This window comes from Polychytrium aggregatum (assembly GCF_025602895.1).
Source record: "Polychytrium aggregatum strain JEL109 chromosome Unknown BJ171scaffold_68, whole genome shotgun sequence".
Lineage (NCBI taxonomy): Eukaryota > Fungi > Chytridiomycota > Chytridiomycetes > Polychytriales > Polychytrium > Polychytrium aggregatum.
Window position 1 is genome coordinate 134933 of NW_026516270.1, and position 27581 is coordinate 162513.

Here is a 27581-nt window from a genome sequence, read left to right on the forward strand (position 1 = left end):
GGCAATCGAGTGGTTTTGGTTGGTTTCGGGAGCACAGTCTTGAATACACTCGGCCGATCTCCTGTGGCGATGATCGACTGGCATACCGAGATCATGTTCCGTGAGGCATTGATGTCTCGATGTGGGAGTGTGGTGGATGCATTCGACCCTCTGCACAGCTTCATGGTTTCTCGATATCAAGATGGTGCTGTGCTTGGCCATGAATGCGATGAGTGGTGGGTGTATTCAAGTTCCAGAAAAACACACTGTCCTGGTTAAAAACGGTGTGTCCCATTTCATTTGGAAACGATGTATTTTCATGCGTTGAAGGCTTCTCTGCTTCGGTTTTGGTCGAGTTCGTTTCGACTGCGAGCCCTGTGATTTGCCGGTCGATCGCGACATGGCTGTGGCGGTGGAGTGTGTGTGTGGCACGGAAGGGATGTGCGCCGCGTCGGCACTTGGCTGTGTTGCGCCAGTGGCGCGCCACACGACGCGCCTGACAGGGGCTGCGCACGACGCCAAGGCGGACTGGCTGTTTGTTGTGGGCCACGGGCCGACGCGCCGCAGCTGTTTGGCGTGCCGGACAGTGGTGTGTGTGTGCATGGGGCGGGAGGCAAGCTGTGCGGTGGGTCGGACTGTGCGGGGCCTTGTTTGTGGACAGGCAGTACAGAGCACAGCACGGCCAACGCCATCGCAGCAGCCACAGCAGACGCGCCACAGTGGCAGTCGACACAGACTGTGGCCGCACACAGCGCCGCCGCTCGTCTCCTTTGACGCATCGCTCCTCTTGGCCGGTTGGTTTCGTTTGGTTTCGCTTCGTTTCGTTTGGCTTCGTCTCCTTTCGCTTCGTCTCAGAGTCATCTCGGAGTCATCTTGGGCTTGTCTCGGACTTGTCTTCAACCCTCCTTGGACTCATCTTCAACCTTCCTTGGACTCATCTTCAACCCGCCTTGGGCTCATCTTCAACCCGCCTTGGATCATCTTGGACTTGATCAATCCCGTCTCCAGCTCGCCTTCGACCCGGCCGCTCCTGTCTTGGCCGCTCTCGCCGTCGCCTCCAACCCAAACTCCCCGCCCGCCGCTGTCTCCCGCTTGGGCCTTCATCGTCCTGCTCCTCCAGCACCACCACCGGCTTTGACCGCCAGCCCGGCCCCCCGCTGGCTCTGCCTCCTCCAGTCTCGTCGATATTCGCCACCGCCGTCGACTCTGCGCCCCTCACTCTCGCAACCGCACCGGCTGCCGACCATGTCGCCATCGCATCCGTCCTCCTTCCGCTCGCTTTCCCGGGCCTCCTCGCTCCTGGTCTTTGCCCTCTCGATTGTTCCGGCCGCTGCCGAGATCAAGACCCTGACTAGCCCCGGCTCGTGCCTGGCCCTGACCAACACATCCTATCACCTCCCCGCTCCCGCCAGCAACTCGACCTCCATCACCTTGTCCACCTGCTCCAACACATGCATCGTCCAGGGCAAGGCTGTCCTGCTGATCTCCAAGCCGGTGTGCTTCTGCGTCGACGCCACTGACCTGACCTCGTTCTCGGCCGTCAACGATGCGGAATGCTCAACGCTGTGCGATGACCAGGCCCAGTGCGGCAACACCATCTTCACCCGCTTCAGCGGCTACCAGGTCTTCACCAACGTCGTCAACATTTCCATCCCCTCAGCACCGTCGTCGACATCGGCAGCACCCCGCCCTGTGACAACCATCAATGTCTTGCCCGGATCCGACTCGAGCAAGACCGTCGTGCCGACCTGGCTGATTGTCGGCGGCTCCGTTGCCGCAGTGCTGTTTTTGTTTGGCGTCGTCTATCTGATCCGCCATCGCTCGCAGCAGCAAAAGCTACATACCCTGCCCCGCCTCGAAGCCGGCGTCCGCCCCAAGAGAACTCCGGCCGTCGACAAGGTCTACCTCATCGACAAGTATCTCCCCGCAACCACCAACATGATCTACTCGGTCATTACACCGTACGAGCCACCCGCATCCCGCTTTGACGAGATTGCCATCCAGCCCGACCAGGTCGTTGTCCTGCACAAGCACTTCAACGACCGCTGGGCCCTGGCCACCAACATCACCTCGGGACAGGTTGGATACATTCCCATGAACTGCCTCATCTCGGATGAGCGCTGGATCCGGTCCAACTTCCCGATCCCCTCCCGGGAGGACTCGATTCTGCACTCCAACACCCACACTCAAGCCAACCGAGGACCGAGTCGTACTGCTTCGCGGAGCAGCAGCCGCGCCGAGCTGGTGCGGTAAACCATCCCTGGATAAGGCATTCAAAAGACCGCTCATGGGTATCTGCCCAGCCCTCTCCTCCATGTCTTGGTTGTCTCCTGCTCCTGCTCCTGCTCTGTGTTTGATCTCCCGTCCCTCGTCCCCGTCTCTGTCCTTGATGCTGCTTTCTTCTCCGAGCTCTTGGTGCTTGGGCTGCTGTTGATTGACTGCCCGTAGCCACGACCCTCCCCCCCTCGTTCGTTGTTGCTCTGCGATTGCTTTCCTCTATCTTTTCTGCAGCCAAGGTCTCACATTTGAGTTTACTCGGTTCCTTGCTCATATTGCTGCATAAACCACCCCCCCCCTTTTGTCTCTTAGAAATGCATTCCCACGCGAGCCGCATGGCCCGAAACACGCTCGCCCGCACTCCCACGCCAGCACTGCGGTCCAGGGTTGGAGTGGCCTCAGATTCGGACCGAGATGAAATGATATCGGGTTATCTGCAGTGATGCCGATGCTGTGCCTGCGGCTTTGTGAGAGCAATGCCATGGTGATATCGGCTTGAGCAGCAACGATATTGCGGCCCAGACAATCGAGCGATCCGACGATCGCTTTGCCTCCTGCCATGTCCAAGCGAGACAGTGGCCTCCTGATGCACTCATCAACTTTCGACCTTGCTTCTGAAATGGCAGTATATTGTGCTCGACGGATGAGTCCAATACGAAGCCGGGCCATCCCACCATCAAACGAAGGGAAGGCAGGACAGGCACGACAGGGCCGATTGGAATGAAAGCGAGATCCCAGCTTTCGATTCGCTCGTGGTGGTCACCGAAATGGGTCGCCATGGTCACATCTGTCCTCCGAATCACAGTGACGCAGCCATCATCGGCAAGCTGTTAGCGTATGGTTCCCAGCAAGCTCGAATGTCGAGCTGGCAACAGACAGTGCCCTCCGCGACTGCCGTCGTCACGACTGTGAGCCTTCCTTGAACGGGGAATCCTTGCGGGCATCGGAGATGAGCTTGTCAATGTTCTTTTCCCGGATGGCCCTCTGCTCGTTGGTCGATAGAGAATGGTGATCAGCACCGGCGACGGCACCGCGGATGAGGGTCAAAGCAAACCGCACACATGCACAGCCGCCTGGGACGGTCGTCAAAGCGACGATCCGTCCTTGCATCCTCTGCGTCGACCGCCCGAGTCGATCCATTCATCTCCTCCAATGTCGGTCGCATGTCAGCCCGGGCTCCGATCCAGATTCGATTCGTGAATGAGAGCAAAAGGCTCCTCGGCCATCCACCCACCCAGATGCACGCCTTGTAGAGCTTGAAGACGTCGTCGCAGCTCTCGGCCTCGAGACCCTTCAGGAATTTGTCCGAGTACCATTTGTTGAAGCAGGTGTCGTATTTTTCCTTGAGCTCCATGCACTCGGGGCTGAGACTGGCCATGGCGATTTGTCCCGGCGGGAAGGTGGGAAGCGACCGAAGGGGTGTTTGGGGAGTCGCTGATGAAGGAAGAGGAGCAGCGATGCTGCTGGCTTTGATGGATCAAAGGCAAATCAGGTGCGCAGGCGGCAGCCATTTTGTAGCTGGCCAGTCTGCAGCCGGCCTCGATGCGGCTGTCGATTCGCTGGCTTTGGCGGCGACCTCCGATCCAGCACTCATCCGTCTTGATCTGCGGCAAGCGATTTTGTCCAGGGTGCACCTGGTGCCGGGGTGTGCTGGTTCTTGGCGGCGAAACTGAATGCAGCCGGGCAGTCGTCGCTCAGGTCTCGAATGGGGCTTGTGACTCCTTGGATGACTTTGCCTTCCATCAACAAATCGCTCGTTTCACTTTTGCCCATCCGCCGCCTCTCTTCTGCTCACCCGTCTCCTCACTTTAGTTCGCCCAAAGCTTCGTTGTAACCGCCTTTCTTTGCCCATATCGCTCCCTTCGCTCCCTTCGCTGCCCCTCTCATCCTCCCACATCACTCACCATGGCCGCCAGCACCAACGACCTCTCCTCGTCTCTCGATGCTTCACAGCCAGCCCTCCTGTATCCAGACATCTTCACAATCGTCTGTTTCAATGACAGCTTCCAGCTCGCCCTCGACCACAGCACCATCAAAACCCTGCTTCGAGTGTCCAGACGGGCAAGGTCTCTGCTGAGCTCCAAGCTGGCTCGCTTCCATCGCTGGTGCCAGAAGGAAGGACTGTGTCATCCAGACGGACAGATGCGGATCGGCCTCACGCCCAGCGACCAGATCGCCCTCTCACTGCATTGCAAGGAGAAAGACCCAAACGACCGATCCTGGCTCGTCGTTCAGGCAGAGCAGGGAAGCGCCCCTGCCTCGTATTTCCTGGCCCGCGTCCTCCAGATCGATGTCGACCGAGGTGGAATGAGGTGGATCGAGTGGAACGCCAAGTTGCAAGAAATCTTCCACCATCTGGAGACGGCCTCCAGCGCAAGCCATCCAATGGCACAGTTCCACCTGGCCGAGTGCTATCTCAACAGAATTGGAGTCGACCAAGACCAGATCAGGGCTGTCGAGATGTACCGCAGTCTTGCAGATTGTGGAATGCCACAGGCACAAATCGCCCTCGGTCGATGCTATGAGTCAGGCGAAGGTGTCGATCAAGATTACAACACAGCCATCGAGCAGTATACCAAGGCTGCCGATCAAGGCTGCGACAACGGACGCCTCCGCATCGTGTTCCTCCGTGGGTGGTTCTCGTTCACTGGTCATGGTGTCGAGCAGAGCGACGAAGATGCCCTCGCTCACTGGCAGCAAGTCAGCACCCAGTCCACCGATCCAGTCATCAAGTCGATCGCCACACACATGGTCGGCTGGATGCACTATCTCGGCCGGGGTACGCAGCAAGACCAGCAGAAGGGCATCAAGATGATCCGCGATAGTAAGTCAAGCGCATTCAAATTTGGAGAGGCTGAGTGCCTCTATGGGTGGCCACTGGCACCGTCCAACTCACCCGCATCTCGCGAGTTCTTCAAGCTGTGCCAATTGGGATTGGACCACAACTGGCTGTGCAAGCACCTGACAGCAGTTTGTCTGGTCCATGGATTCGGAACCGCTCAGGATAAGACCAAGGCGGCGGACATCTTTGAGCAGCTCGCCCACGATGAGCACAGCGAAAGTCAGGCCTGGTTTGGTGGTTGCTACGGCAATGGTCTCGGGGTGCCGGAAGACGAATCGAAGGCCTTCGAGTGGTACAGCAAATCAGCAAACCAAGGCAACTCATACGGCCAACTCGGGGTTGGTTGGAGCTACTACGACGAAAGTGGGGTCCCCAGGGATTTCGCCGAGGCTGTCAAGTGGTTCCGCAAGTCTGCCGAACAGAACAATCGAGATGGGCAGTATGCCCTCGGCATCTGCTTCGAGAATGGCGAGGGTGTGACCGAGGATATCGACGTCGCCGTATTTTGGTACCGCAAGGCTGCTGAGCATGATCAGCGACGGGCCATCAACAGACTCAAGTCTATCGGCAGGTGGCCGTGATTCATTTACTCTTCCAAAGACACACAATCAACAAGCGAATCGCAACATCCGCACCGATCCTCGCGAATACGTCACGTTTTTGAAAATACACATCCAGTTTGACCAGCTTCCGAATCACAGTCCCTTTCACGACTGACCATCGGTACATGGTGGCTGTTTCGGACTACATACATGCACTGCGAAGCTGCTCGGAGTCGAGTCACTAACTCATTGCACACTGATTGATTCATGTCGCCACAAAGCAATCGCCTGGTTCTGGGCATGCGTGAAAGCCCACCCACCGACGCCAAGTTCTCGACAACTACTTCGAGAACTTGGTTTGACACGCCCGCCTCCACAAGCGCGTCGATGAACCCAAGGCTCAGCGATATCCAAAATAGTCCCGCAACCGACTCGACCACAAGGGAAGGCATCTTCGAGGCAGCGCGGTACCGCCACCGGGACTCCTTTTGCAGCCAAGCTATCCGGCCGACGACATTCGGCAGACAGATCGACCGAGGCAGCCAGATGGTAGAAAGGCACCCCGATGCGGATGGTCTTCTTGGAGCAAGACCAAGGATCTCGATTTTACCACAGAGCTTTATTTGCAATGCACTGCTGGCGAGATTGTGTACGAGAAGCCAGCAGCTCGAAGAGCAGCGGTAGATCGAGGAGCAGCGGCAGGTCGATGAACCATCCGCGCCGGTATTGGTTGCCTCGTTCTGACAAGAACAGTGGATCAAGTGAAGGAAACGCAACAGCAGGGGCGAATTAAAGCTTGCGGGCCTGCTTGTAAAAGTTGATGAGTCCGTTGGTGCTCGAGTCGTGAGTGTGGACGGGAGCATCGCCCGAGAGCTCGGGGAGGATGGCCTTGGCAAGCTGCTTGCCGAGCTCAACACCCCACTATAAGGAAACGCCGGCGGAATGACAGTTGGATTAGCACTGGCTGCCGCAACTACGAGGATACAAACGGAGGCGCAATCGACAAAGCGCCTGGGGCACCGTCCAGCAATCAGGCAGGATGCAATCGCCCGGCGCGGCGCGACCATGCAATACAGAGCAGACTCGCACCTGGTCAAAGCTGTTGATGTTCCAGACGATGCCTTGGACAAAGATCTTGTGCTCATAGAGGGCAATGAGCGAACCCAAGTTGCGGGGAGTCAGCTTCTGGTAGAAGATCGAGTTGGTGGGGCGGTTGCCGCGGAAGACCTTGTGGGGGACCAGGTTCTCGAGAGCCTGGCCGTGGATGCCCTCCTTGACGAGCTCCGCGCGGACCTGCTCCTCGGTCTTGCCCTTCATCAGAGCCTCGGTCTGGGCGAAAAAGTTGGAGAGCAGGATCTCGTGATGGAGGTTGTCCGCGATGGGGTTCTGGGACTGGACGGGGGCCAAGAAGTCGGCAGGGATGACCTTGGTGCCTTGATGAATGAGCTGGTAGAAGGCATGCTGGCCATTGGTGCCGGGCTCGCCCCAGATGATAGGGCCGGTAGAGTAGTCGGTGATGGGCACGTTGTCGCGGGTAACGTATTTGCCGTTGGACTCCATGTCGCCCTGCAGATATCAAGGGATACGTGAGTGAGAGAGCTCGACCGGGATTCGACGCAACAAGCGGCTGCAAGCTTGGCAGTACATTCATAGCAGTGCGATGGAAATTGCAGCTATAGTGTCCGGATTGCTGCCATAGCACGGCCCACGGAGTCAACCACACTGGTGTCGCCGCATCCGTCGACTGTTGCACAATGGGAGCTGGCTGTACCTGCTGGAAGTAGGCGGGGAAGCGATGGAGATACTGGTCGTACGGCAGGATGGCCTGGGTCTCGGTTCCGTGGAAGTTGTTGTACCAGATACCGACGATGGCCAAGATGGCGGGCAGGTTCTTCTCGAGCGGGGCAGTCTGGAAGTGGTTGTCCATGAGGTGGGCACCAAGCAGGAGCTCGGCAAAGTTGTCGAAGCCAATGTAGATGGCGATCGACAGGCCGATCGCGGACCAGAGCGAGTAGCGGCCGCCAACCCAGTCCCAGAACTCAAACATGTTCTCGACCGAGATGCCAAAGGCTGTAACCGCCTTGGCGTTGGTCGACAGAGCCACAAAGTGCTTGGCGACATGGGCAATCTGAATTGGCAGCGACGCCAGACCAGCCGACAGCAAGAGAGCAAGGAGCACAGACAGCGTGAGCAACCGTAGCAGCAGCAACCGACAAACTCGCAGCCAGGGCATTACGGGACAGCCATAGTGTCTCTCAATGGCAATGATGGCAATGGTGGCAATGATGGCAATGATGGCGTCCGACTGACCGATCTTGTGCGCAGCGATAAGTGTCCCTGACAGCCGAGCCTCAGATCGCCGGCCAGTTGGCGACAAGCCACAACACGCCAGCCGCTCGATATCTCGCGATAAATGCACCACTTACGTCGCCGGCCTTCTGCAGGAACCAGTTCTTGGCCGAGGTGGCGTTGGTGATGGTCTCGATGGTGGTGAAGGTCTTGGAGGCAACAATGAAGAGTGTGGTTTCGGGGTTGAGCTTCTTCAGGACCTCGGCCAGGTGGGTGCCGTCGATGTTGGAGACAAAGTGGACGCGAAGATCGTCTTGGGCATAGGGCTTCAGGGCCTCGGTGACCATGACGGGTCCCAGATCGGAGCCGCCGATGCCGATGTTGACGACGTCGGTGATGCTCTTGCCGGTATAGCCCTTCCACTCACCCGATCGGATGCGGTCGGCGGTAGACTTCATCTGGGCGAGGACCCGGTTGACCTCGGGGACGACGTCCTTGCCATCGACGAGGATGGGGCGGTTGGAGCGGTTGCGAAGGGCAATGTGGAGGACGGCGCGGTTCTCGGTGGTGTTGATCAGGGCACCGTTGAAGGTCTTGTCACGCCACTCCTCGACACGGGCCTCACGCAGGAGATCGGTGAGGAGGGCAAAGGTCTCCTCGGTGATGCCGTTCTTGGAGTAGTCGAGGAGGATCGAGGGCTGCGACTCGCCGGGAGCGGTAAAGGAGGCACTGAACTTGTCGAAGCGGGCGGGATCTTGCTGGAAGAGCGACAGGATGGACAGATCCTTCGCACCCGAGTCGTAGTGGTGCTGGAGGGCCTTCCAGGCGGCGAGGTTCGAGGCGGCGACCATGGCAGTGAGCGGGGGGGGGATGCTTTTTTTGGGGGGCGGGAAGAGGCGAAGACGCAGACGGCAGAGATCTTTGGGGCGAGCGACAAAGGACGGAGCGGAGGCGGGCGGTCCGTTTTATACTTGGAGGAGAGGGGAGGATTGCAAATCTGTGCGCCGGCTTCCCGAAGGCGCTCTTGCGCCGACCCTATCACGTAACGCGATCGGCCAACAAGCCAGGGTGACCCCAGCGGCTGGCGATAAGCAGACGGGGCCGGGGATGCAGACGGAGACGGGGCCAGGGTGGCGTCAGCGCCGACAGGTGGTGGCATTTGCGGTATCGACGTCGGCGGCACTTATCGACTGTGGTATCGACGTCGGCGGCAACTTTGACATGAAGACACCGTCGGCATCGGCAGCAGCAACGTCCACCCCACACATCGGCGTGCGTTGATTGAGATCGATTGCATCCGCCACTCGCCCGGTCGCTTGTACTGCCAGAGTTCCCGCACCCAATCTCCTGCGGCTGGAGTTCGTCGGCTCACCCTTGCCCCTTGTCCCGGCACTCAACAACGCCTGCGAGGCAGATACCATTGAGCAATGTTTCCGGTCGCCAAGCAACTCTTCAAGTCCCGAAACGAGCGCCTGGGCGACAGGTACTCTCTCGCTATGCCCGAACGCCAGCGACTGAGCAGCCCCGTAGCATATGGACTTCATCATCTGGACTGCGGGATGCCGCCATCATCGCCCGTCGCAAGCACATCCACATTGCTGCCCCTCATCTGCGGCACTCAGCCTTCCAGACAGCCCATACCTCCGTCCATGCCGCTCCCCCGCTCTGCCCCAACGCCATCCGTATCCCCTGGCAACGCGCTTCTCGCCTGACCTTCTCATGCATCTGTGCCTTGTTCTGTCGCAGGGGGCCCAAAAATGGCGTCCAGTATGCCGCCGTCTCTATGAGCACGACTCCCCGTAACATCGTGAGAAAAGCGTCCATCGTCACCAGCCAAGACGAGCCGCAGCCAAAGCGCCTCATTGATCTCTGCCAGGTTTGTCGCGGGCGCTCCTCCATCACCTTTGGGGCTTGATCGCGCTTGTGTTGTGTAGTATCTGCCGCTAGATACTATCCATCGTGTGCTCGTCCACTGACTTGCTCTGCCCACAGGACAGCGATATCGAGACCTTGCAAAAGTTTTGCAACCGCCACCGCCGCTTCCTTTGCCAGACCATCAACTCGCCCATTGACCAATACGGCAACACAAAGCTGCATCTGGCCGCCCAGCACGACGACTATCCGCTCGTTTGTCTCCTGCTTATCAAAGGCGCCAATCCCAATGCAAAGAACCGAGCCGGCGCAACACCGACACTCGTGGCCAAACGCATGGAGTTCCGCAAGGTCTTCCAGCTGATGGAAAAGTTTGGCGGAATCCTCCCCCTCAGCGACCACCCGAAATCCAAGGCGCTTTCGAGGAGCAAGAGCCATGGGCCAATCCAGCAGCGGGAGGATGTTCGCGACGAAACCGCTCCCATCAAGCAGGCGCGCAAGCGAACCAAGAGTGCTCCGCTGGCAAGTCTCGACGATGAGGAGCCAGATTCCGCGAGCGCCACAGCCGAGCAACAACAGCAGCAGCAGCAACAGCAACAACAGCAGCAGCAACAGCAACAACAGCAGCTTCGAGACGCATCGGAACCGTTCTCCGGCAGGAGTAAAAAGCACCAGCAGTATCAGGCAATATATGATCGCCTCGAGAAGACTCTGCCGTCCAGTGCCCTGGATTATTGCAATCTGGGCTACATGGGCCTGACTCAAATCCTGGTTGAATATGGCAGCATGGTCAACATCAACTCCGCCGACAACGACGGATGCACTGCTCTCATGAAGGCCGCGTATCAGGGCTACTCGACAACAATCTCTGAGCTGCTCAAAACCGGATCCAAAATCGACCAAGTCGACAAGGAGGGCAATACGGCGCTCACCTGGGCATGCTCTTCGGGCAAACTTGAGGTTGTCAGGATTTTACTCCGCGCGGGATCCAACCCAAATGGCGAGCGCGCCGAGAGCAAAGCCGGGCTGTTCTCGTCCACGCCACTCATGTCCGCATGCTATGGTGGCCACGTCGAGATAGTGCAAGCATTGTTGGACGCCGGCGCAGACATCAACCAGCGAGTAGGCCCGAGACGTGGCCGCTCGCCCTTGATGATCGCCGCCTGGATGAAGCACAAGCATGTCGTCGAGCTCCTGGTGCGGAGAGGCGCAGTCGTCGATCCCAATCCGGACGACTGGCTCAAGAAAGGCATTGTCCTTCTGAACAAGATTCGCAAAAACGAGGATGCCTGGCTCGATAGCTGCGAAAACATTGCCAAAAAGTACGACTCTTCGGGAAACCTCAAGAGCGGCCTGATCACATCTGGGAATCGCCGAGAGAGTCTGAAGGACCGCTTGCTCTTCTTTTCGGCCGAAGATAACGACGAGGTCGTGTCGCTGACCGAGATTCTCAAGCAGCCTGTGCCGGCGATGCCCGAGTCACAAATCTCGATTCAAGTCAGCGATGCGACCTCGCCACAGTCTTCGACTGCGACCAGCGTCACCAGTCCGGCAGCGCCTGGTCCTGCGCCTGATGAACCCGAGTTGAGTGTGCGGCGACGAAATCCCCGACGCAAGAGCAACTACCGCCTGGGCATGAACTTGGAGGTACGCTTTTGTAGAAAGCTGGGAACGAGTATCGTTCATGTCTGGAGGGCAACGAGTGGATGTCACCCTGGACTGAGACTGGGCGATCGATCTTGAGAGGGTTTGGTGCAAATCCTTGGCCCAGCGTCGGGCCAGCACATGACGCCTTGCTTAAATACTGGAGGCCGAGCGTTTATGGGTGCTAGCCAGCAATGCATTATGGGTGCTAGCCAACAATGCGCTTATGCGTGCTAGCCAACGATGCGTCTTTGTGTGCTAATCACCGATGTGCTTGCCCAGAAACTCGCCGGACACAATCCCGAGATTCTCTACGACCTGACGACACACATCCCAGAACGTGGAACCGAGCTCGACAGTCTGTGGGTGGCCGTGTTTCAGTGTGTCATTCAGTTGGTAATCGCAGTTAACAAGAACATCAAGCACCAGTACATTTCAATTTCGGCCTTGGCGATCCATCACTCTAGTGAGTTGATCCGACACGTTGACGTCCTGAGCAAGCAGACACCCGGACGCGGCGAAGGAGAGCTTTCGTTCTTCACAGCCACTCCGCTTATCGACAGCATCAAGTCCATAAGCAAACGAATCAACGTCGAGGACTCCAAGAACCTCATGTACGCAACCCGAATCGCGATTGGCGTCTGGCCGCCAACCCATGCTGCGCTTGACATGGTACGATAGCTAGGTGCATCAGCCAGAGTAGCTCGCTGGCCAAGACTGCGGTGTGCAGTGGGTGGCTCGCGGTAAACTTGGCAAATATCATTCTGAATCGGGCATGCCATCCACTAGATCAAGGCTGCAACCACGCTCGGGAAAGCTTGCAAGCAGCTTGCTGAACTTGCCAACCTCACTGGGCGGTTTATAATCATCGACAAGCCGATCATCTTGGATGTAAGTGCACCAGAACTAGGAAGAGCGAATAGACTTGGCATGTTGCGGCCCAAGTCGGTGTTAGTTGTGGCTAGTGTCTCATCCGCAATGACAAGGTGAGGCACGCACTGACGAAGTTGCAAGCGACATGCGCGCTGATGCCTCGGCACTGTGCTTGCATCTGCTATTCCACAACAGCCAAGCAAAATGGGCGAGGATACGGTGTCCGATAGCAAGGACTCCAGCGTGCCCAACTCGTCGAGCATCCAAAACTATGACGATTACAAGAGGATCAACGATCTGAGATACATCGAGCACATGTCCAAGTCGTGCGAGACGCCCGAGACGCACGAGCTCTCCACGGCCCCCGAGATCGACTACGAGTCTGCATTTTTGTCGACGCTTGATCAACTCCTTCTCGAGTTTGTCAACGCCGTGGCTGACATCAAGCGGGTGTATGACCAGCACATGAAGGAAGAGTTTGTGACCGTAACGGCCTCGGCCAACCAGCGCGCAGATTTGCTGATCGAAGAAATCAAGAACAGCGACATTCTCGCCGAGATCCCTCCTGATCTTAGCATCAGTGCCGAGGAAGCCGAGGCCATCGAGTCACAGGGCATTTCACTCGAGATCAGCGCCTATCCCTGTCTGATCCAGCCCGTTTGGAAACACGCCATCGACGAAGTGCAGGCTTCGTCCAAGACCTTGATCATGAAGGGCAAGTTTGCGGCCGGTATCTGGCCACCGCCATACGCCAGCTGGGACATGCTGCAGAGCACAATCCCATGCTTGATCTCGATGAAGCGACTGATTCTCCTGACGCGGGTGCTGATCTCCAAGGTGCAAATCGTTCTTGGAGAGGATCGCAAGAAAATGGAAATGTGGCGTCTCGAGTGTCTCAAGAACGAGCGAGTCAAGCAGATGTTCCAGGTCTGGGCAACACAGATGGGCACAGCAGAAGGCGAAGAAACGGAAATGCTCGAGAAGGCGCCAAGTCTCAGCCGTCTGATCTCCGAGAACGATGTTACGGATGGCTTGGAGATTGAAATATCGCCGATTCTGAACGATCCGATTATCCGCGGAGGCAAGCTGAGCAAGCTGATCGATCAGCTGGCGCAGCTCGAGATAACAAGTGCGTGAGATGCGGGACGCAGCATGGCCGTCGTTGTCGTTGTCGTTGTCGTTGTCGTTGTCGTTGTCGTTGTCGTTGTCGTTGTCGTTGTCGTTGTCGTTGTCGTTGTCGTTATACCTCAGTGTCGCATTGCTGAGCCACTTGCGCTGTGATCACGTACGGCAAGCATGTGTTGCAAACTCACACCTATCTCTCTTTCTCCTCTCAGGCGAGTATACATCTGCGTTTTTCCTCACCCACCACTCGTTCACGACATCGATCGAGGTCCTGAATCATCTTGGCAAGCGCTACGAAACAACTCCACCGTACGGATTGACCCAGCAGCTTTTTGACGAGTACATCAGCCAGAAGCTTGTTCCAATGCGCCTGAGGTGAGTCGCTTGCGGTATTTGTCAACTCGTGCCGGGTTGTCCACGGCCAATTCGTGCAGGTGTGAAGTTCGTGCTATGCCTCGGGGCAATGCGCATCGCTAGTATCGCAAATGGACCCATTTTGATCAAATGCGACTTTCAGGATCTGCAACGTCATCAAGCTGTGGATTGAACGACACTTTCTCGAGGACTTTGGTGAAAACGAGCTGTTACTTCTCAAGGTCCGCGACTTTATCCACACCAAGATTGCGGTGGACTTCCCAAAGGTTGCAACAGCGATGCTTCAGCTGCTCGAAGAAAAGGTAGGCGATCGCCAGAGTGCTGCAATCGACGCCATGAGTGAGTATACGGCGGCTGTGGTTGATGTGGTTGATGTGGTTGATGTGGTTGATGTGGTTGATGTGGTTAATGTGGTTGATGTGGTTAATGTGGTTGATGTGGTTAATGTGGTTAATGTGGTTAATGTGGTTAATGTGGCTGCTGTATTGCTCACAAGTTATGTGATACATTAGCCATTCTTAGCTTGCTGCAATAATCATTGTAACCATGGTAGCTGCTCGATCGGATCACACTCACTCAGTCGCATCACTCGTTGTCACCGTCACTTCCAGATCGAGGTCCCCTATGCTTTGTCAGAGCCACAGTCGAATCCAAACGCACTCGTCCCTAAGCCGATTCTCCCTCGTCATCCCGACCTGCATTCGCTGCTCCAAGCTGACCACAGCGCCTTCCTGGAAATCGATCCCATGGAAATGGCACGCCAGATGACTCTGATTGAATTTGATCACTTCCGTCATGTGCAGGCGTGGGAATGCACCGATCAGATCTGGGGCGACAAGCGAAAGAAGGAGCTTGCGGCCATCTCGGCGCTGCAATCTCGTGGCAACCTCGCCAGCATCAAATCGAGCGCCGGCATATCCAGGATGATCAAGCACACCAACAATGTAACGTACTGCGCTTGAACACTGTTGAATGGTGCTTCCGTCCTGCCCGTTGCTTGCAGCAGACTCCATGCCGTCCGCCATGTCCCAGAAATGCCCCCCGATCCTTGCCCGTGCGCTGACCCCTCCTTTCCCAGCTTACAATGTGGGTGGCAAACTGCATCATCACATGCGAGCCCCTCAAGCCGAGGATCGGCGTGCTTCGGTACTTTGCCCAATTCGCACTGGTAGGTATACAACCAAGAGCAGCCGCTGTCGCAAGGACCGCTCGGGCGGCGGACTCACTCCAGCTACTTTCATGCCGATATGCTTCGTTCAGTACTGCAAAGAGCTCAACAACTTCAACGGAGTCACCGGTATCGTCGCGGGGCTATCCATGGCGCCGATCAAGCGTCTGAAGAAAACATGGCAGGCAGGTTGAAGTGGAGGCGGTGAATCTCTCGCTGAGGTGCCTTGGGCTCGCCTCAGAAGACCAATCCGCAACCTTGCTGATCCCATGCGTCTTCTCTAGGGATTCCAAGAAAAGTTCCCCAAGGTTCATGATCAATACGAGGACCTGGCCGACCTCGTGAGCCCCAAGGGCCAATACAGCAACTACCGAAAGGCGCTCAAGTCCATGAGGCCGCCGCTGATTCCATTTCTTGGTACGGCCACAGCCTCATCATTGGCAGAGACCGGGATTTGGAGTGGAACCTGGTGTGGCGCTTCCCTGGGGTCGCTCTGGCTCGTCAATGAAAGCGCATCGCATCACTCCAATGGTAACTCGGACTGGCTCTCGCTGACGATTGGATTCGCCCCCAACCACAAATCAAACCGGCTCCCATCACCAAATCGGCCACGGCTCCCGCCAAACCAAATGGGGCCGTAGGCGTATATCTTACGGATCTGACATTTGTGGACCTGGGCAATCCCTCGTTCTTACCCAACTCCAACTACATCAACTTTGAGAAGCGCCGTAAGGTATACGAGATCGTCAAGGAAATCCTGGGGTATCAGAAGGTGGCGTACACATTTGCCAAGGTGCCAGCGATCATGGAACTGATCATGGGGCTCGGGTCGCACTACGACGATCGGACGCCATGGAGCGGGCGGAGCGGACACTCGCTCATGAACGAGGACGAGCTCTATGAGCAGAGTCTCGTAATCGAGCCGCGGGAGGAGGAAGACGACGACGAGGATGACGAGTGGTAGAGGCGGTGAAATATAGACAGTGTGAGTCCCAAGCGGAGCCGAACCGGCCGAGCGATAACAGCAGATGCCCAGCAACGACAAGACGGGAAATCTTCGGTTAACGCAGTATGAACAGTGTTCCCGCTGCTGCATCGATCGGGAGGGACGGTGGAGGGAGGAGGGGATAAGTACAGCAGGCCATGGCCGATGCACAGTTGCCCGTGATGCTGGCCGAGCTGCATGGTGGGCGGGCTGCGGATGACTGTGGTTGTATTGAGCCAAGGAAAATGTCCATCACTGCAGCGATTTCTGAGCTTGCTGCAGACCCTCGTTGAAGCGCTGGATAACGAGCACGCTGGTGTCCAGGAAGCGCTCGACGCAGTTGGTCAGACAGACTGGTTGATCGGCGGGGCAGATGAACGGAGATCAAGAAGCCGACGAGATGGCGGCCGCGTTAGTTTCGAGTGGTGTCTGCCTTTGAAAGACCCTATGTTGACCGCATCTGTAATGCCGTTGGCGATACAGCATATCGGGCAGCGTACCTTCGTCAGACTTGTCGGTCTGGGACTTGATCTTCGTGATGCACTTGTCCCTTTTGGTGCAAATTATCCGCGATGAGCAGCAAGTTCTCGAAGTGAATTCATGACAAACATACAGAAAGCCACATGTAACCACCATGGCGTCGCCTGTGGCTGATCGAGCCCAAGGCCGTGGAGGGCTGCAGGCGAGCCGGATGCGGATTCGCAATGTCCTCTCGGCTTACCAGCAGATGTCGGTGTAGTTGTGGACAGCGGCCTGGAACTCGGATCGCTTCTCGACAACCTGGACAAACTCCTCGAGCTCCTTCTGGTGGACGGGATCAAGCCCGGCGGACAGCTGTGACGGGGCACTCATGGCGATGCTTTGGTGGGCCTGGCAAATGTCGGTGATGAAAGCGATGAAGCCAAGAACACAACTGAAAAAGTCGCTGGCGCTTGAGCCCGTGGTCATGTGACAACCGCGGCCTGCGCCACACTGTCCAGCCAGCGATTCCCACAGGCAACCGGGACGATCACAATGCTTAGGACTGATGGGTTCTCGTTACTATTGTGGGGACTGTGACACACAATTATCCATTACAACGATGGGCGTCCAGGGTCGCTGAGAGAGGAGACTGAGAGGGAGCTGAGAGGAAACCGAGAGGCAACGGGTTCTCATTGAGCTGATCCCATCGATAGGTGCGCTGCTTTCTGAAGCAAGCACAGCGACCAACTTACTCTTCTCTGGACGAAATAGGGGCGTGTCATACGAAGCATGGTCGATTAGATAGTACAGCTGAGTGCAGCACACCGAAGCAGAAGCTCTGAATCGCACTGTCTGCTGAGCCTGGGATGCTTCAGTCCTGGTATGCATCGGGACTTATCATGGCCTCGATGGTTCTCTCGAGGATCAGGATCGAGCCATTCTGTATGGACTTGCTGGCAATCAGCGCCTTTAAGCTCGATGACGTTGGAAGTGCCTGCCCCTCGACGTTGAACAGCGATAGTTTCTGGATGGATGCAGAGGACGTCAGCGGTGATGTTGGACGACTACCTATGCATAACCAGGGTTGGGCTGGAGCTTTGCCTGGGATACCAAACGCACCTTGTCGGGCTGCGAGTTATTGAAGTTGGACACCCTTCCGGCGTCCGCGATCTTGTCGAGCACTTTTCCGATGTTCCAGTCCTGCATAGATGAGAGTCGCAACCAATGTCAGGCACATTCGAAGACCACTCAAATGGACACTGGCTTCAGCAATTTGCCTGCGCGGCGAGCGGTCAATGGGATCGGATTTATCCTATGCAAAGGAATGCGTGGCACTTACTCGGTGAAAGTACAACGGAAGGCTGGGCTGAGGCCTCTCGAGGGGAAAGAAAGCCCGGAAGTACACTCTATTGTCGGCGGGAACGCTGGAGTCGCCCTATCGGGGCGATTGTAGTATTTGAGCGCCACGATCCTTCTGCAGCACGCTGGCCCTGGCTTTGACTGTAGCTCTACATCGAATGTGCATACCTTTGCGTGCATCTTGAGTCGCATGAGCTCCACCGCGGGTGACGACCGTTTTGCTTTCTTGACCGGCGGGGAGAGCTTGGCCGTCGGGGCTCCAGGCTGGATCTTGTCGGATATGAGTTGTTGAATAGCTGTCTTTTTGTCCTGTGCAGCCTTGGCATCGAGCTCGATATTAGGGCAGGAGTGGTCTGGTGGATGTCGATGGCTGCACCAGGCAGTATCAAAAAGGTCTGAAGTCAATACATGCACGACCTTCGAAGCGCTGATGCCAGATTGCGTACTTGAGACAAAACGGCGATCCGCATCGGCGGCACTTGGACGCCCACAGCTCGGCGACAGTGCATCCTGCAAAGCTGCAGGGAATCTTGGCGGACGGTCGGGCCGGAAGAACGTGATCGATGCATCCAGACTTTTGATGAAGCTCGACCTGAATACATGGGATAGCAGCCGGGTGAGTCAACTGGATGCTTGCTCGGTGCTGAACGGGAAGCTCTAGGGAAAGGGCGACATTACATAGGTTGCTGGGTCTTGGTCTTCATCGACTTTGAGGATGTTTTTGCAAAGCGGGCACACTGGCAGTGCCCTCTGAGCAAACGAGCCCATCACGATGCCGGGGATTAGGAAAGCGCATGTTTGGATCCGGTATCGAGTGTCAGTCGAGATGGGTCAGCTCGCCTCTCTGGATGCGGCATCGTATATTGTGCCTCCGTTGGTAGCACTCGGATACTTGCATCTGTCGCCTCCCACTTTTCGCAGCCGTGGGTCTGAGGATGTCGGTGGTCAAGACTGTGCGATAGGGGGGAGGTCAAGGTACAGGCCACGGACAGGAGGCAATCTTGCTCGGATGGGAGTGTTTCGACCAACAGTCTCACCAGTATATCGCATGGCAAGCCGAGCATGCAAATGGCAGAAAGTCTGGTATCGAGACGGCAGAGGATCAGCATAAGCAATGGATCTCGACATGGAAGCTGGTCGAGCGGCGATGATTTCCGCGACCCGCTTGACGCTCACCCAGGCGGGCGCACGCCGGATGCGAGCAATGCGATCCTAGATCCATCTCGAATAGCAGAAAAAAACGGGTCGGGATTGTGTCTTGTATAGATCAGATGCGTTGGATATGCGTTGGATGCGCTGGATATGCGTTGGATGCGCCTCGATCGACTGATCTGATCAAAGCCGAAATGGGACCATCGGCGAGGCGGAAGGCGGGATCGGCTTTTGGCCACCCCCACGGACTGGGCGAGGGCCACACACACACCACCAGCGCCGATGCGATGCGATGCGATGCCATGCCATGCCATGCCATGCCATGCGAATGTGCACATGTCCCCTCTCTAACCGGCCCCGCAGTGCTGGCTGTCCAGGGCGTCCAGCAGCAGGGCCATGATGCAGGCGAGGGCGTTCTTGGTGAGAGCCCGACGCGCTGCGCATTCATTACCGGATCGAACCTGATTTTTTTTTGTTGCTGGTTCCTCTGCTCGTCTCGCTCGGCCGTCCTGGGCGATCCCACATTCACGCCCCAGGCTCGGCCAACGCACTTGCCCACCCGATCTGCATCCCAACCCCCCACAGCACAGCACAGCAGAGCCAGCATGGGTGCCCGAGGACACCAAGCGTCAAAGAAGCAGAGAGATCCCAAGCCCATTTCGGACGCGGCCGTTGCAAAGCTGCGTGTCCAGAAGGGCTTGCCGCCCGAGGAGCTCCCCGAGGCCCCCAAGACCGTCCGCCAGCTCAAGAAGGAGAAGAAGGCTCAGGCCATCGCCAAGGCCAAGACCGAAGCCAAGTCGAAGCCAGCACTGCCGGCCAAGGCGTCGCAGAAGCAGCAGGCGCAGATCCAAAAGCCAGGTGGGTCCTCGCTCCTCCCCGTTGCTGCAGTGAGCAGACTCGCGGCCTGCATTTCGGGAGAGGGGAGGGAGGGCACGCCTTACTCTCCGGATCTGGCAGATGCCGTCCTCCATATTTTGTGGCTTGCACATGATCTCGACTAGTCGAATCGCCGACCGTGCTCGTCCTGGAGGTCCATCGGATGCTGCCACGCACACCACCTCCACGGCAGACCAACCACAGCGCAATACGATGGACTGCTGTCGACTTTGTCGCATCCTTGTTCCTGCACGAGCTCTTAAGCTGGCTTTGTTTCAGCTGTGTGTTGATCGTTCACTCTCTCCTCACCCGCTGCTCCATCACGGATACTGCTTCTACAATCTATGGATTCTCGTGGCTGCTCGATCCCTCAAGTGAACGCAAAGAAACAGAAGAAATCGGAACCCGCTCTGTGGGACGATGCTGAAGTCGAAGACGACGACGACGCCGGCATCCTGAACGGCGAAGAGGATTGGGAAGACGAGGACGAGGACGAGAATGCGGACGAACTGGCTCGCTTCGATGACGAGTCCGATGACGAGGCCTTGCCCCCGACCAAGAAGGCCAAAGTCGCCAAGAAGAAGGAGACAAAGGAGTCCGTTATTCGTGATATCGAGAACGCATTTGGCATGAGCAAGAAGATGCTCAAAAAGCGGGCCAAATACGAGCCCGAGGAGGACGAAATCGAAGAGGACGACGACGAGGGCGAAGAGGACGACGATGATGACGAAGGCGTCATGGTCAGTTTGCCCTGATCGTAGCAAGAGTGCTCGCTCGGGTACGATGGGCCATGTAAGTTGCCAAGCGAATGGCCACTGATTTCCATTCGCGCATCCCAGAACGATGAGTTTGACGACGATGAAGATGAGGATGGAGATGAGGATGAGGATGACGAAGAGGACGATCAAGCCATTGCCAGCGGCTCCAAAAAGATCCAGATGGACTTTGGCGACGAGGACGACGAAGAAGACGAGGACGACGAGCTGCCTGTCGAGCGAGAGGCGCGCGAGCTGGATCGCCAGGCGCAAGAAGATGCCGAGCTTGCCGAGGCTGAGCTGCAAACCAACATTGAGCAGCGGGAGAAGTTTGTGCTGCCCTCGGGCCAGGAGATCGAGAAGGAGGGCGAGTCGACAGACGATCTGGGAGTCATTCAGACAAGAATCCAGGAGATCCTGCGAGTCCTCAACAACTTCAAGGATTTGCGTGAGCCCGGGAGGTAAGTCCGGTTGACCGCATGAGCTGCAAAAACCCTCGGTCCTATCAAGGCCATTTGTGGGATTGATGCCTTTTTCATTTGGTAACTGCTCACACCGCTTATCTGCCGATCATCCGCTATGCTCCAGATCGAGATCCGAGTACGTTAGTCAGCTTCTGAAGGATCTCGCTCAGTACTACGGCTACAACGACTATCTGATGCAGAAGCTGTTCGAGCTGTTCCCAGTGTCCGAGGTTTGTGGCATTGCCTGCATGCTCCTCCGTACACAGCAGCCACTGGCGCGAGCTTGAACTGATCCCGCTTGGCGCACAGGCGATCGAATTCTTCGAGGCCAACGAAGTCGCCCGTCCAATAGTCATCCGCACAAACACTCTCAAGACCCGCCGCCGCGACCTGGCTCAAGCGCTGATCAACCGCGGCGTCAACCTCGAGCCCATCGGCAAATGGAGCAAGGTCGGCATCCAGATCTTTGACTCGGCCGTTCCAATCGGAGCGACCCCCGAGTATCTGGCTGGGCACTACATGCTCCAGTCTGCCAGCTCGTTCTTGCCTGTGATGGCGCTCGCGCCTCAGGAGAACGAACGTGTGTTGGACATGGCTGCCGCTCCGGGAGGCAAGACCACATACATCGGTGAGTAGACTGAGCTGCGAGTCCCTCGGCCGCCACTTTTGGCGAAAGAGCGGTGCACTCTTGATACATCAGCGCTTGCTCACACTGACGCCACACTCCTATTCTGTGTCGATTTGCTCGTGCAGCCGCTCTGCAAAAGAACACAGGATGCATCTTTGCCAACGATGCCAACAAGGCTCGCTGCAAGTCGCTGGTGGCCAACATCCACCGTCTGGGTGTGCGAAACGCCGTGGTTTGCAACTATGATGGCCGAGAGTTCCCCGGTGTGATCGGCGGGTTTGACCGCATCCTCCTCGATGCCCCGTGCTCGGGCACAGGTGTCATCAGCAAGGATCAGAGCGTCAAGGTCAACAAGGTATGGGCTTGAACCATTCTTGAGTGTGCGCTCCGGTGGCTCAACAAAGCAGCCATGCCGTTTCCATGCACGATGCTTATTGGATCTGTCATGATATTCCGCTTTGGCTTCCGTGGCTGGTGCTAGTCCGAGGAGGACTTCCGGATCATCACGCACCTTCAAAAGGAACTCATTCTGGCAGCGATCGACTCTGTCGATGCCAACTCCAAGACCGGCGGCTACATCGTGTACTCTACCTGCTCGGTAACGGTGGAGGAGAACGAGGCGGTCGTCGACTATGCTCTGCGCAAGCGCCCCGGAGTCAAGCTGGTGGACACGGGCCTGGAATTCGGCAAGGAGGGCTTCACAAGGTTCGTCCCAGCTGCTACTGATGTTGGCCATGCAGTAAATGCGATGGCCCAGCGGGTCCATGAAGCACTGCCTTCCTTTTTGGGGCCCCGAATCGTGTTCCAAAGGCAGTTTGCTATCCATAATGTGCTGGCAAAGTGTGCTCATGGCATCTTCAGCGCAAGAACGGATCCTAAACATAGTCGCTAACGATGCAACTTGTGGATTTCCACCACCGATGCACTCCCGTGGCATGCGGCTCCGTCATTCATCTACCCGCTCCCAACTCCTTCACCTTCCCTCCGCCCTGTGACCGCGGTGGCCTCGTTTTACTCGGCGATGGCTGCAGCTTCCGTGGCAAGTCCTTCCTCCCCACCCTCAACCTGACTCGCCGGTACTACCCCCACACCCATAACATGGACGGCTTCTACGTCGCCAAGTTCAAAAAGGTGTCGAACCACATTCCGAAACCCAAGGACAAACAGAGCACCGCTGATGGAGACGAGGACCAGGGCGAGAACAGCGACAGCGATGATGCCGAGGACGACGACGTTGACGGCGATGATGTCGATGGCGACGATGACGAGCAGGACGACAACGAGGAGGAGGCCCAAAGCGACAAGACAAAGGCGACCAAAACTGCCAAGACAACCAAGGCCACTAAGGCTGCTGCTGAATCCATCACCTTTGACGATGCGGAGGATGCAGCCTTTATGAAGAGTAAGCAGATGCTTTGTGCTTGGTTCTCGTGTTGCATCCGTGAGCCTGGTCAGCTTCGGATATCGGCTGGTGGTGTCGAGCGATGCATCTGGTTACGCCAGCACTCACACGACCGCACACCCACCATGCTCACTATGACAGGCGCCGAAGAGAAGCGGCTAAAGAAGAAGGGCATCAACGTCAAGGCCCTCAACAAGAAGCCGATCAAGCCCTTCCTCAGCGGCGCAGAAAAGTCTGATGCCGATGCTGGATCCAGCGTGTCTGCGTCACTCAAGGCCATCGGCAAGACCCCAGCGGACGGCAAAAAGACAGCCGGCATCAAAAGAAAGAAGTAACGAGCGCGCGGCTGCTTGACACGGGGGCACTTTACGACTCGCCCCGACTTCACTTTTGCTGCATGAGCAATAAAAAACTGCACGATAGAGCATTTGTGGATGCCCACAACGGAGAGCACCCTTGCAGCTGATGCGCTCGTATTTGCAGTATAAAGCTGTCGTGCACAGCGACGAGATGGCCCGAGGAAATGGGTGTGAATGGGCTCTCGGGGAAGGGATGGGGATCGCATTTTTTTTTTTCCACTCTGGAAGCACTATTCGCGGCAATTACAAAAAAAGAAAAAAGATAATCTATACGGCGTTTCGCAGCAAGGAGGAAGAGATAGAGGGCAGCGATGCGACCGCATGGGCAAGGGGATATCGCCGTCCTGCTCACTGGCGGAGGCATTGTTCGCAGGTCACGGACTGGTTTACATGATGATCGAGGGCTCGGGGATGCTTGTGCTGACGCTCTTGTGAGGGAGGATGCAGCCTCCGTTGATGAAGATCTGTGCAAGGATGGGGAGTGGGGAGAGCGTGAGTGGACGGTCTTGGAAGTGACATTCAGCGCCCATCGACGTGCCCAATGCTCATTTGTCTCGGCGCAAGATATCTCACCTCGTCGGCAATGTGGACGTCGTCACCGAGAACGGACACGCCCTCCAGACGGCTCCAGCGTCCAACGGTCGAGTGCCAGCCAACAATGGTGGACTGCAGCCACGAGTGGTCCTTGACCTGAGCGCCATCAAGAACGACAGTTCGGGACATGCGCACGCCATCGCCAATGACAGCATTGGGGCCGATGACGACGTTAGGGCCGATGCGGCAGTTCTGGCCGATCTTTGCTGAGGGATCAACGAGGACGTGACCGATGAACGAAGGCCCTGTCGAGAGGGACTGGGGCGACTTCTTGGAGACAGAGGTCAGGTAGAGACCAGTGCCGACAAGGTAGTCCTTGGGCTGGCCAACATCCATCCAGAAGCCGGGGAGCTCCATCGAGTGCAGCTTCTTCTCCTTGGCAACGACGGGGAAAATCTCCTTCTCGATGGAGGTGGGGCGGGGCTGGAGCCATCGGAGCAGTGTCAGATCAAGAGCGGAGGACAGCAAAGTTGGCCAAAGCGACCGTGCCGACAGGGTCCTCAAGCAGTAACCGTCATCCGTCGCGTGTGATGGCGTCGCTGGCTTCAGCCCGTAGACACTTGCTCACGCGGATATCGCCGCCTACCTCGATGCGGTCCAGGATGGCAGGGTTAAAGATGTAGATGCCGGCATTGATCTTGTTGGAGACAAACTCCTGCGGCTTCTCGACAAAACGTTCGATGGCCGACGAATTGGGGTGGTTGACGACGACACCGTACTTTGAGGGCTCCTCGACCTTGGTGACAAGAATGGTTCCCTCGCCACCATGCTGCTTGTGGAAGGCCGCGAGATCGGTGAAGGGGAAGTCGCAGATGACGTCCGAGTTCAAGACAAAAAAGGGCTCGTCGTTCTTGGCGAGAACCTCACGGGCCAGGGCGAGAGGGCCAGCTGCAAGATACAGCCGGATGAGTCAGCGACGGCGCGCGATACGATGGTCGGCACGGGGGAGAGGTCGCATCGATCCGAGCACATCCACATTTACTGAGTCGACAGTGCGTGGGTCCACGGATGATCGGATCTGTGTCGACGAGCGGGCACTGAAGCTGCGATCGGGCCAGGCGGCCGAGACCGGGCTGCCCCGCAAGCTGCCCAAACTGCCGGATGTGTCGCGGACTCACCCGTTCCCAGAGGCTCATCTTCGACAGAGAAGGTGATCTTGATGTTGTAGATCTCCTCGTATTTCTTCATGAAGTTGACCATGATCTCGGGACGATAGTTGACCGCCAGAACAATGTCGGTGACGCCGGCCTGCGATGCGATCGCGGTTCATGTCGTCAGCGTCAGTTGAGCCCGATCGCCCCCCAAGGCCGATAGGAGTGTATATGGGGTGGGAATGCGACGCCTACCTTGACGAGAGCCTCGATCTGGTGGAGGACAATCGGACGGTTGGCAAACTCAACCAGGGGCTTGGGCAGGGTCAAGGTCAAGGGCCGCAGACGGGTTCCAAAGCCTGTGGACAGCGCAGAGCGGAGCGAGAGGTGATCAGCCTTGTATCCGGATACGATGGCTGCGAGCTCAGCGGCGGGTTGGATATGCAGAGTGCACGACCGCATGGGCAGGACGATGCCATGCGAACAGAAGCAGAGCCATAGTGGCGTGCCCGCGAATCAAGCCCATCGCCGGGTGGCTGTGTGGGTCGCGAAATGGACCAGCGAGTCGAGTCGAGTACCTCCAACGAGAATGAGAGCCTTCATGTTTGATGAGAGAGGAGTACGGGTAGAGGCGAGAGGAGGGGTGGGTCGGGCGGATGTGTGCAGACGACAGACGCCGGAGGAGAACGGGAATCTCGGGGCTTGGGCAGAGATTTCGGCTGCTGGCCTGGCTGGCTTCCCAAGAGAACCCGAGATGGCAAGATGTGCGTGGGGGGCGAGGCGGGCGGAGGCGGACGCCGAATCGGGACGGCTTAGGTAAGCGTATCGCTGCCGCGCCACAGCACTGGGCGCAGCAGGCGGTGTCGGCAGTGTTGGTGTGAACGGGTTTGGTGCATCGAAAAACAGTCCATCGGGACAGTCGATCCAGAAACAATGGGACAGTCAATCCAGAAACAACGGGACAGTATCCCTGTCCTCTGGCGTCAGAGGTCTGAGGCCTGCTGAACTTTCGTAGGCCCCGGTAAGCAAGCTGCGCGATTGTTTCCAGTTCTGGTTGATTGCGGGAGCATGTCCCGTTTCAAGATAGGTACGCTGTAATGTGATGAACCAATCTATTGCATTTGCGTGGCGCTCGCTGCTGCTCTGCCGGATTGACAGAGCGAGTCCGATATGCGACCAGTGAGCACACGGGTGGTGAAAGTCAGCGAGCCAGAGCATGGCATGACATAGCACAGCAAGGCACGGCATGACATGACAGCACAGCGGGCTAGAGCATTTTGGTCGGGCCGCCTTTGAATTCCTCGATCGGAGTTGTAAAGGCCGTATGGCGGCCAAAGCGTTTGATGGCGCACAGATGCTCATCGCCAACGGGAATGCCCAGGTTGGTGAGTTGCTTGGATGTGGTGCTGCAGATCACAGTGCCGTGGCCTCGCACCGCATGGTCGGACCAGAAGGTGACCGGCATGTCGTGTTTTTGCAGCTCCTCCTGCAGTAGTGGGCCGGGTCAGGCGAGCGATTCATGGCGACTGTCGACATAGCCCGTGGATCAGCACGACTCATTCGGGTCGATGTGGGACTCACCTGTGATGGGCGGACAGATCCTGGAGGGTCCATGAGGTGTCAAGCGCATTAGTAGACTGCATGTAAATCCACTGCTGGATGTCGCGCATGCATGGGGCTCGCATACCGAGATCGCGCACGGGCTCGTAGTAGTCCATGTGGGAGTAGTCCGAGTGGTTGGTAGAAAGCCAGTCTTTGGCCGAACGATCGATTGGTGGCTCCTTCATCTCGTCCCTGGGGTAGGCAGAGAAGGGGCGGAGTAAGACCACTGGCGGATCGGCCTATTGCTCGTGGTGCCCACACACTCTCTGTGCTTTTGCATCTGCATGCCCAGACAGGGTGGATGTGTGAAACCATATCCATACAGCGCCTGCTTCATCAACTCGGCTTCGAGCATCTGTCGCCGTTTGCCAACCGAGTGCTTGCTGGCATCACGATGCGAGGCTGTGAAGGTATCGGTGTAGGACGTTGCCTTTGGAAAGGCTGTCGAGCCGTGCGTGAGAATGCCCTGCAAAGAAGCGATGGCAATGCAAGCACATGAGCCAGCAGCACTGGGTGAAGAAGCAGGCCAAGAGCCTGTCGGCCGGTTGCAGCGCGGACGACGACTGGCGGGTGGAGACCCGGGAGGTGCGGGGGATGCAGGGACACCGTGGCGGCCAAGAGGCATACCGAGTGGCCCATCTTGCTGACGCGTGCCATGTTCTCGCGCTCCTCGACGATCTTTTCGCCGACAGCACGTTCCTCGACCCCTTTTGACGGCAGAGGACCAGACGGCGGGTTAGCGGCCACCGAGGCTTGGCCCTTTGCGGCCAGCACGCGACAAGAGCCAGCCCGGATACTCTGGCACGACGACACCGACAGTTCTCCATTAGAGTCTGGCCGACTCCGTTAGCGCGATTCCAAACCAT

The 27581-nt window shown here is 57.2% G+C and overlaps 10 protein-coding genes across 10 annotated transcripts; 4 read left to right on the plus strand and 6 right to left on the minus strand.

Moving 5' to 3' along the window:
• The first annotated feature begins 862 nt into the window (after positions 1–862).
• Positions 863–2626, plus strand: BJ171DRAFT_528904 (uncharacterized protein). Its single transcript, XM_053112719.1, has one exon. It carries the CDS (start codon positions 1225–1227, stop codon positions 2230–2232), a length of 1008 nt encoding a protein of 335 aa, XP_052962261.1. The 5' UTR covers positions 863–1224; the 3' UTR covers positions 2233–2626.
• Positions 2627–2864: 238 nt separating this feature from the next.
• BJ171DRAFT_528905 (mitochondrial distribution/morphology family 35/apoptosis) lies at positions 2865–3700 on the minus strand. Its single transcript, XM_053112720.1, has 2 exons — positions 3491–3700; positions 2865–3240 (listed from the first exon to the last, which is right to left on the minus strand). Exons 1-2 carry the CDS (start codon positions 3632–3634, stop codon positions 3157–3159), a joined length of 228 nt encoding a protein of 75 aa, XP_052962262.1. The 5' UTR covers positions 3635–3700; the 3' UTR covers positions 2865–3156.
• A 78-nt stretch (positions 3701–3778) lies between these two features.
• Positions 3779–5715, plus strand: BJ171DRAFT_272756 (uncharacterized protein). Its single transcript, XM_053106819.1, has one exon. It carries the CDS (start codon positions 4162–4164, stop codon positions 5677–5679), a length of 1518 nt encoding a protein of 505 aa, XP_052962263.1. The 5' UTR covers positions 3779–4161; the 3' UTR covers positions 5680–5715.
• A 661-nt stretch (positions 5716–6376) lies between these two features.
• On the minus strand, positions 6377–8853 carry BJ171DRAFT_272774 (Phosphoglucose isomerase). The gene is made up of 4 exons (XM_053106820.1): positions 8067–8853; positions 7412–7768; positions 6730–7206; positions 6377–6561 (listed from the first exon to the last, which is right to left on the minus strand). The coding sequence occupies exons 1-4, from the start codon at positions 8778–8780 to the stop codon at positions 6430–6432; spliced, it is 1680 nt and encodes a 559-aa protein (XP_052962264.1). The 5' UTR covers positions 8781–8853; the 3' UTR covers positions 6377–6429.
• A 1205-nt stretch (positions 8854–10058) lies between these two features.
• BJ171DRAFT_272799 (ras guanine nucleotide exchange factor domain-containing protein) lies at positions 10059–16017 on the plus strand. The gene is made up of 11 exons (XM_053106821.1): positions 10059–11448; positions 11728–12117; positions 12235–12336; positions 12514–13447; positions 13656–13818; positions 13961–14120; positions 14430–14762; positions 14897–14986; positions 15079–15171; positions 15271–15403; positions 15628–16017. The coding sequence occupies exons 1-11, from the start codon at positions 10138–10140 to the stop codon at positions 15948–15950; spliced, it is 4032 nt and encodes a 1343-aa protein (XP_052962265.1). The 5' UTR covers positions 10059–10137; the 3' UTR covers positions 15951–16017.
• Positions 16018–16182: 165 nt separating this feature from the next.
• On the minus strand, positions 16183–16868 carry BJ171DRAFT_528915 (uncharacterized protein). Its single transcript, XM_053112721.1, has 3 exons — positions 16693–16868; positions 16472–16521; positions 16183–16324 (listed from the first exon to the last, which is right to left on the minus strand). Exons 1-3 carry the CDS (start codon positions 16821–16823, stop codon positions 16224–16226), a joined length of 282 nt encoding a protein of 93 aa, XP_052962266.1. The 5' UTR covers positions 16824–16868; the 3' UTR covers positions 16183–16223.
• A 120-nt stretch (positions 16869–16988) lies between these two features.
• On the minus strand, positions 16989–19323 carry BJ171DRAFT_528916 (uncharacterized protein). Its single transcript, XM_053112722.1, has 10 exons — positions 18969–19323; positions 18830–18872; positions 18689–18743; positions 18471–18542; positions 18239–18384; positions 17961–18162; positions 17773–17868; positions 17553–17633; positions 17186–17457; positions 16989–17093 (listed from the first exon to the last, which is right to left on the minus strand). Exons 1-9 carry the CDS (start codon positions 19012–19014, stop codon positions 17305–17307), a joined length of 894 nt encoding a protein of 297 aa, XP_052962267.1. The 5' UTR covers positions 19015–19323; the 3' UTR covers positions 16989–17093; positions 17186–17304.
• A 1336-nt stretch (positions 19324–20659) lies between these two features.
• BJ171DRAFT_430341 (NOL1/NOP2/sun family-domain-containing protein) lies at positions 20660–23404 on the plus strand (the record flags this gene model as incomplete). The annotated part of the gene is made up of 6 exons (XM_053107892.1): positions 20660–21036; positions 21164–21269; positions 21349–21667; positions 21793–22022; positions 22149–22372; positions 22699–23404. Coding segments are annotated over 6 exons (1962 nt in total), but the record flags the coding sequence as incomplete, so codon positions are not given.
• A 320-nt stretch (positions 23405–23724) lies between these two features.
• Positions 23725–25888, minus strand: BJ171DRAFT_272837 (nucleotide-diphospho-sugar transferase). The gene is made up of 6 exons (XM_053106822.1): positions 25692–25888; positions 25369–25472; positions 25141–25270; positions 24609–24910; positions 24002–24445; positions 23725–23892 (listed from the first exon to the last, which is right to left on the minus strand). The coding sequence occupies exons 1-6, from the start codon at positions 25714–25716 to the stop codon at positions 23815–23817; spliced, it is 1083 nt and encodes a 360-aa protein (XP_052962269.1). The 5' UTR covers positions 25717–25888; the 3' UTR covers positions 23725–23814.
• A 492-nt stretch (positions 25889–26380) lies between these two features.
• BJ171DRAFT_637905 (uncharacterized protein) lies at positions 26381–27581 on the minus strand (the record flags this gene model as incomplete). Its single annotated transcript, XM_053115728.1, has 6 exons — positions 26381–26599; positions 26695–26714; positions 26801–26907; positions 27039–27181; positions 27343–27422; positions 27533–27581. The coding sequence occupies 6 exons, from the start codon at positions 27579–27581 to the stop codon at positions 26381–26383; spliced, it is 618 nt and encodes a 205-aa protein (XP_052962270.1).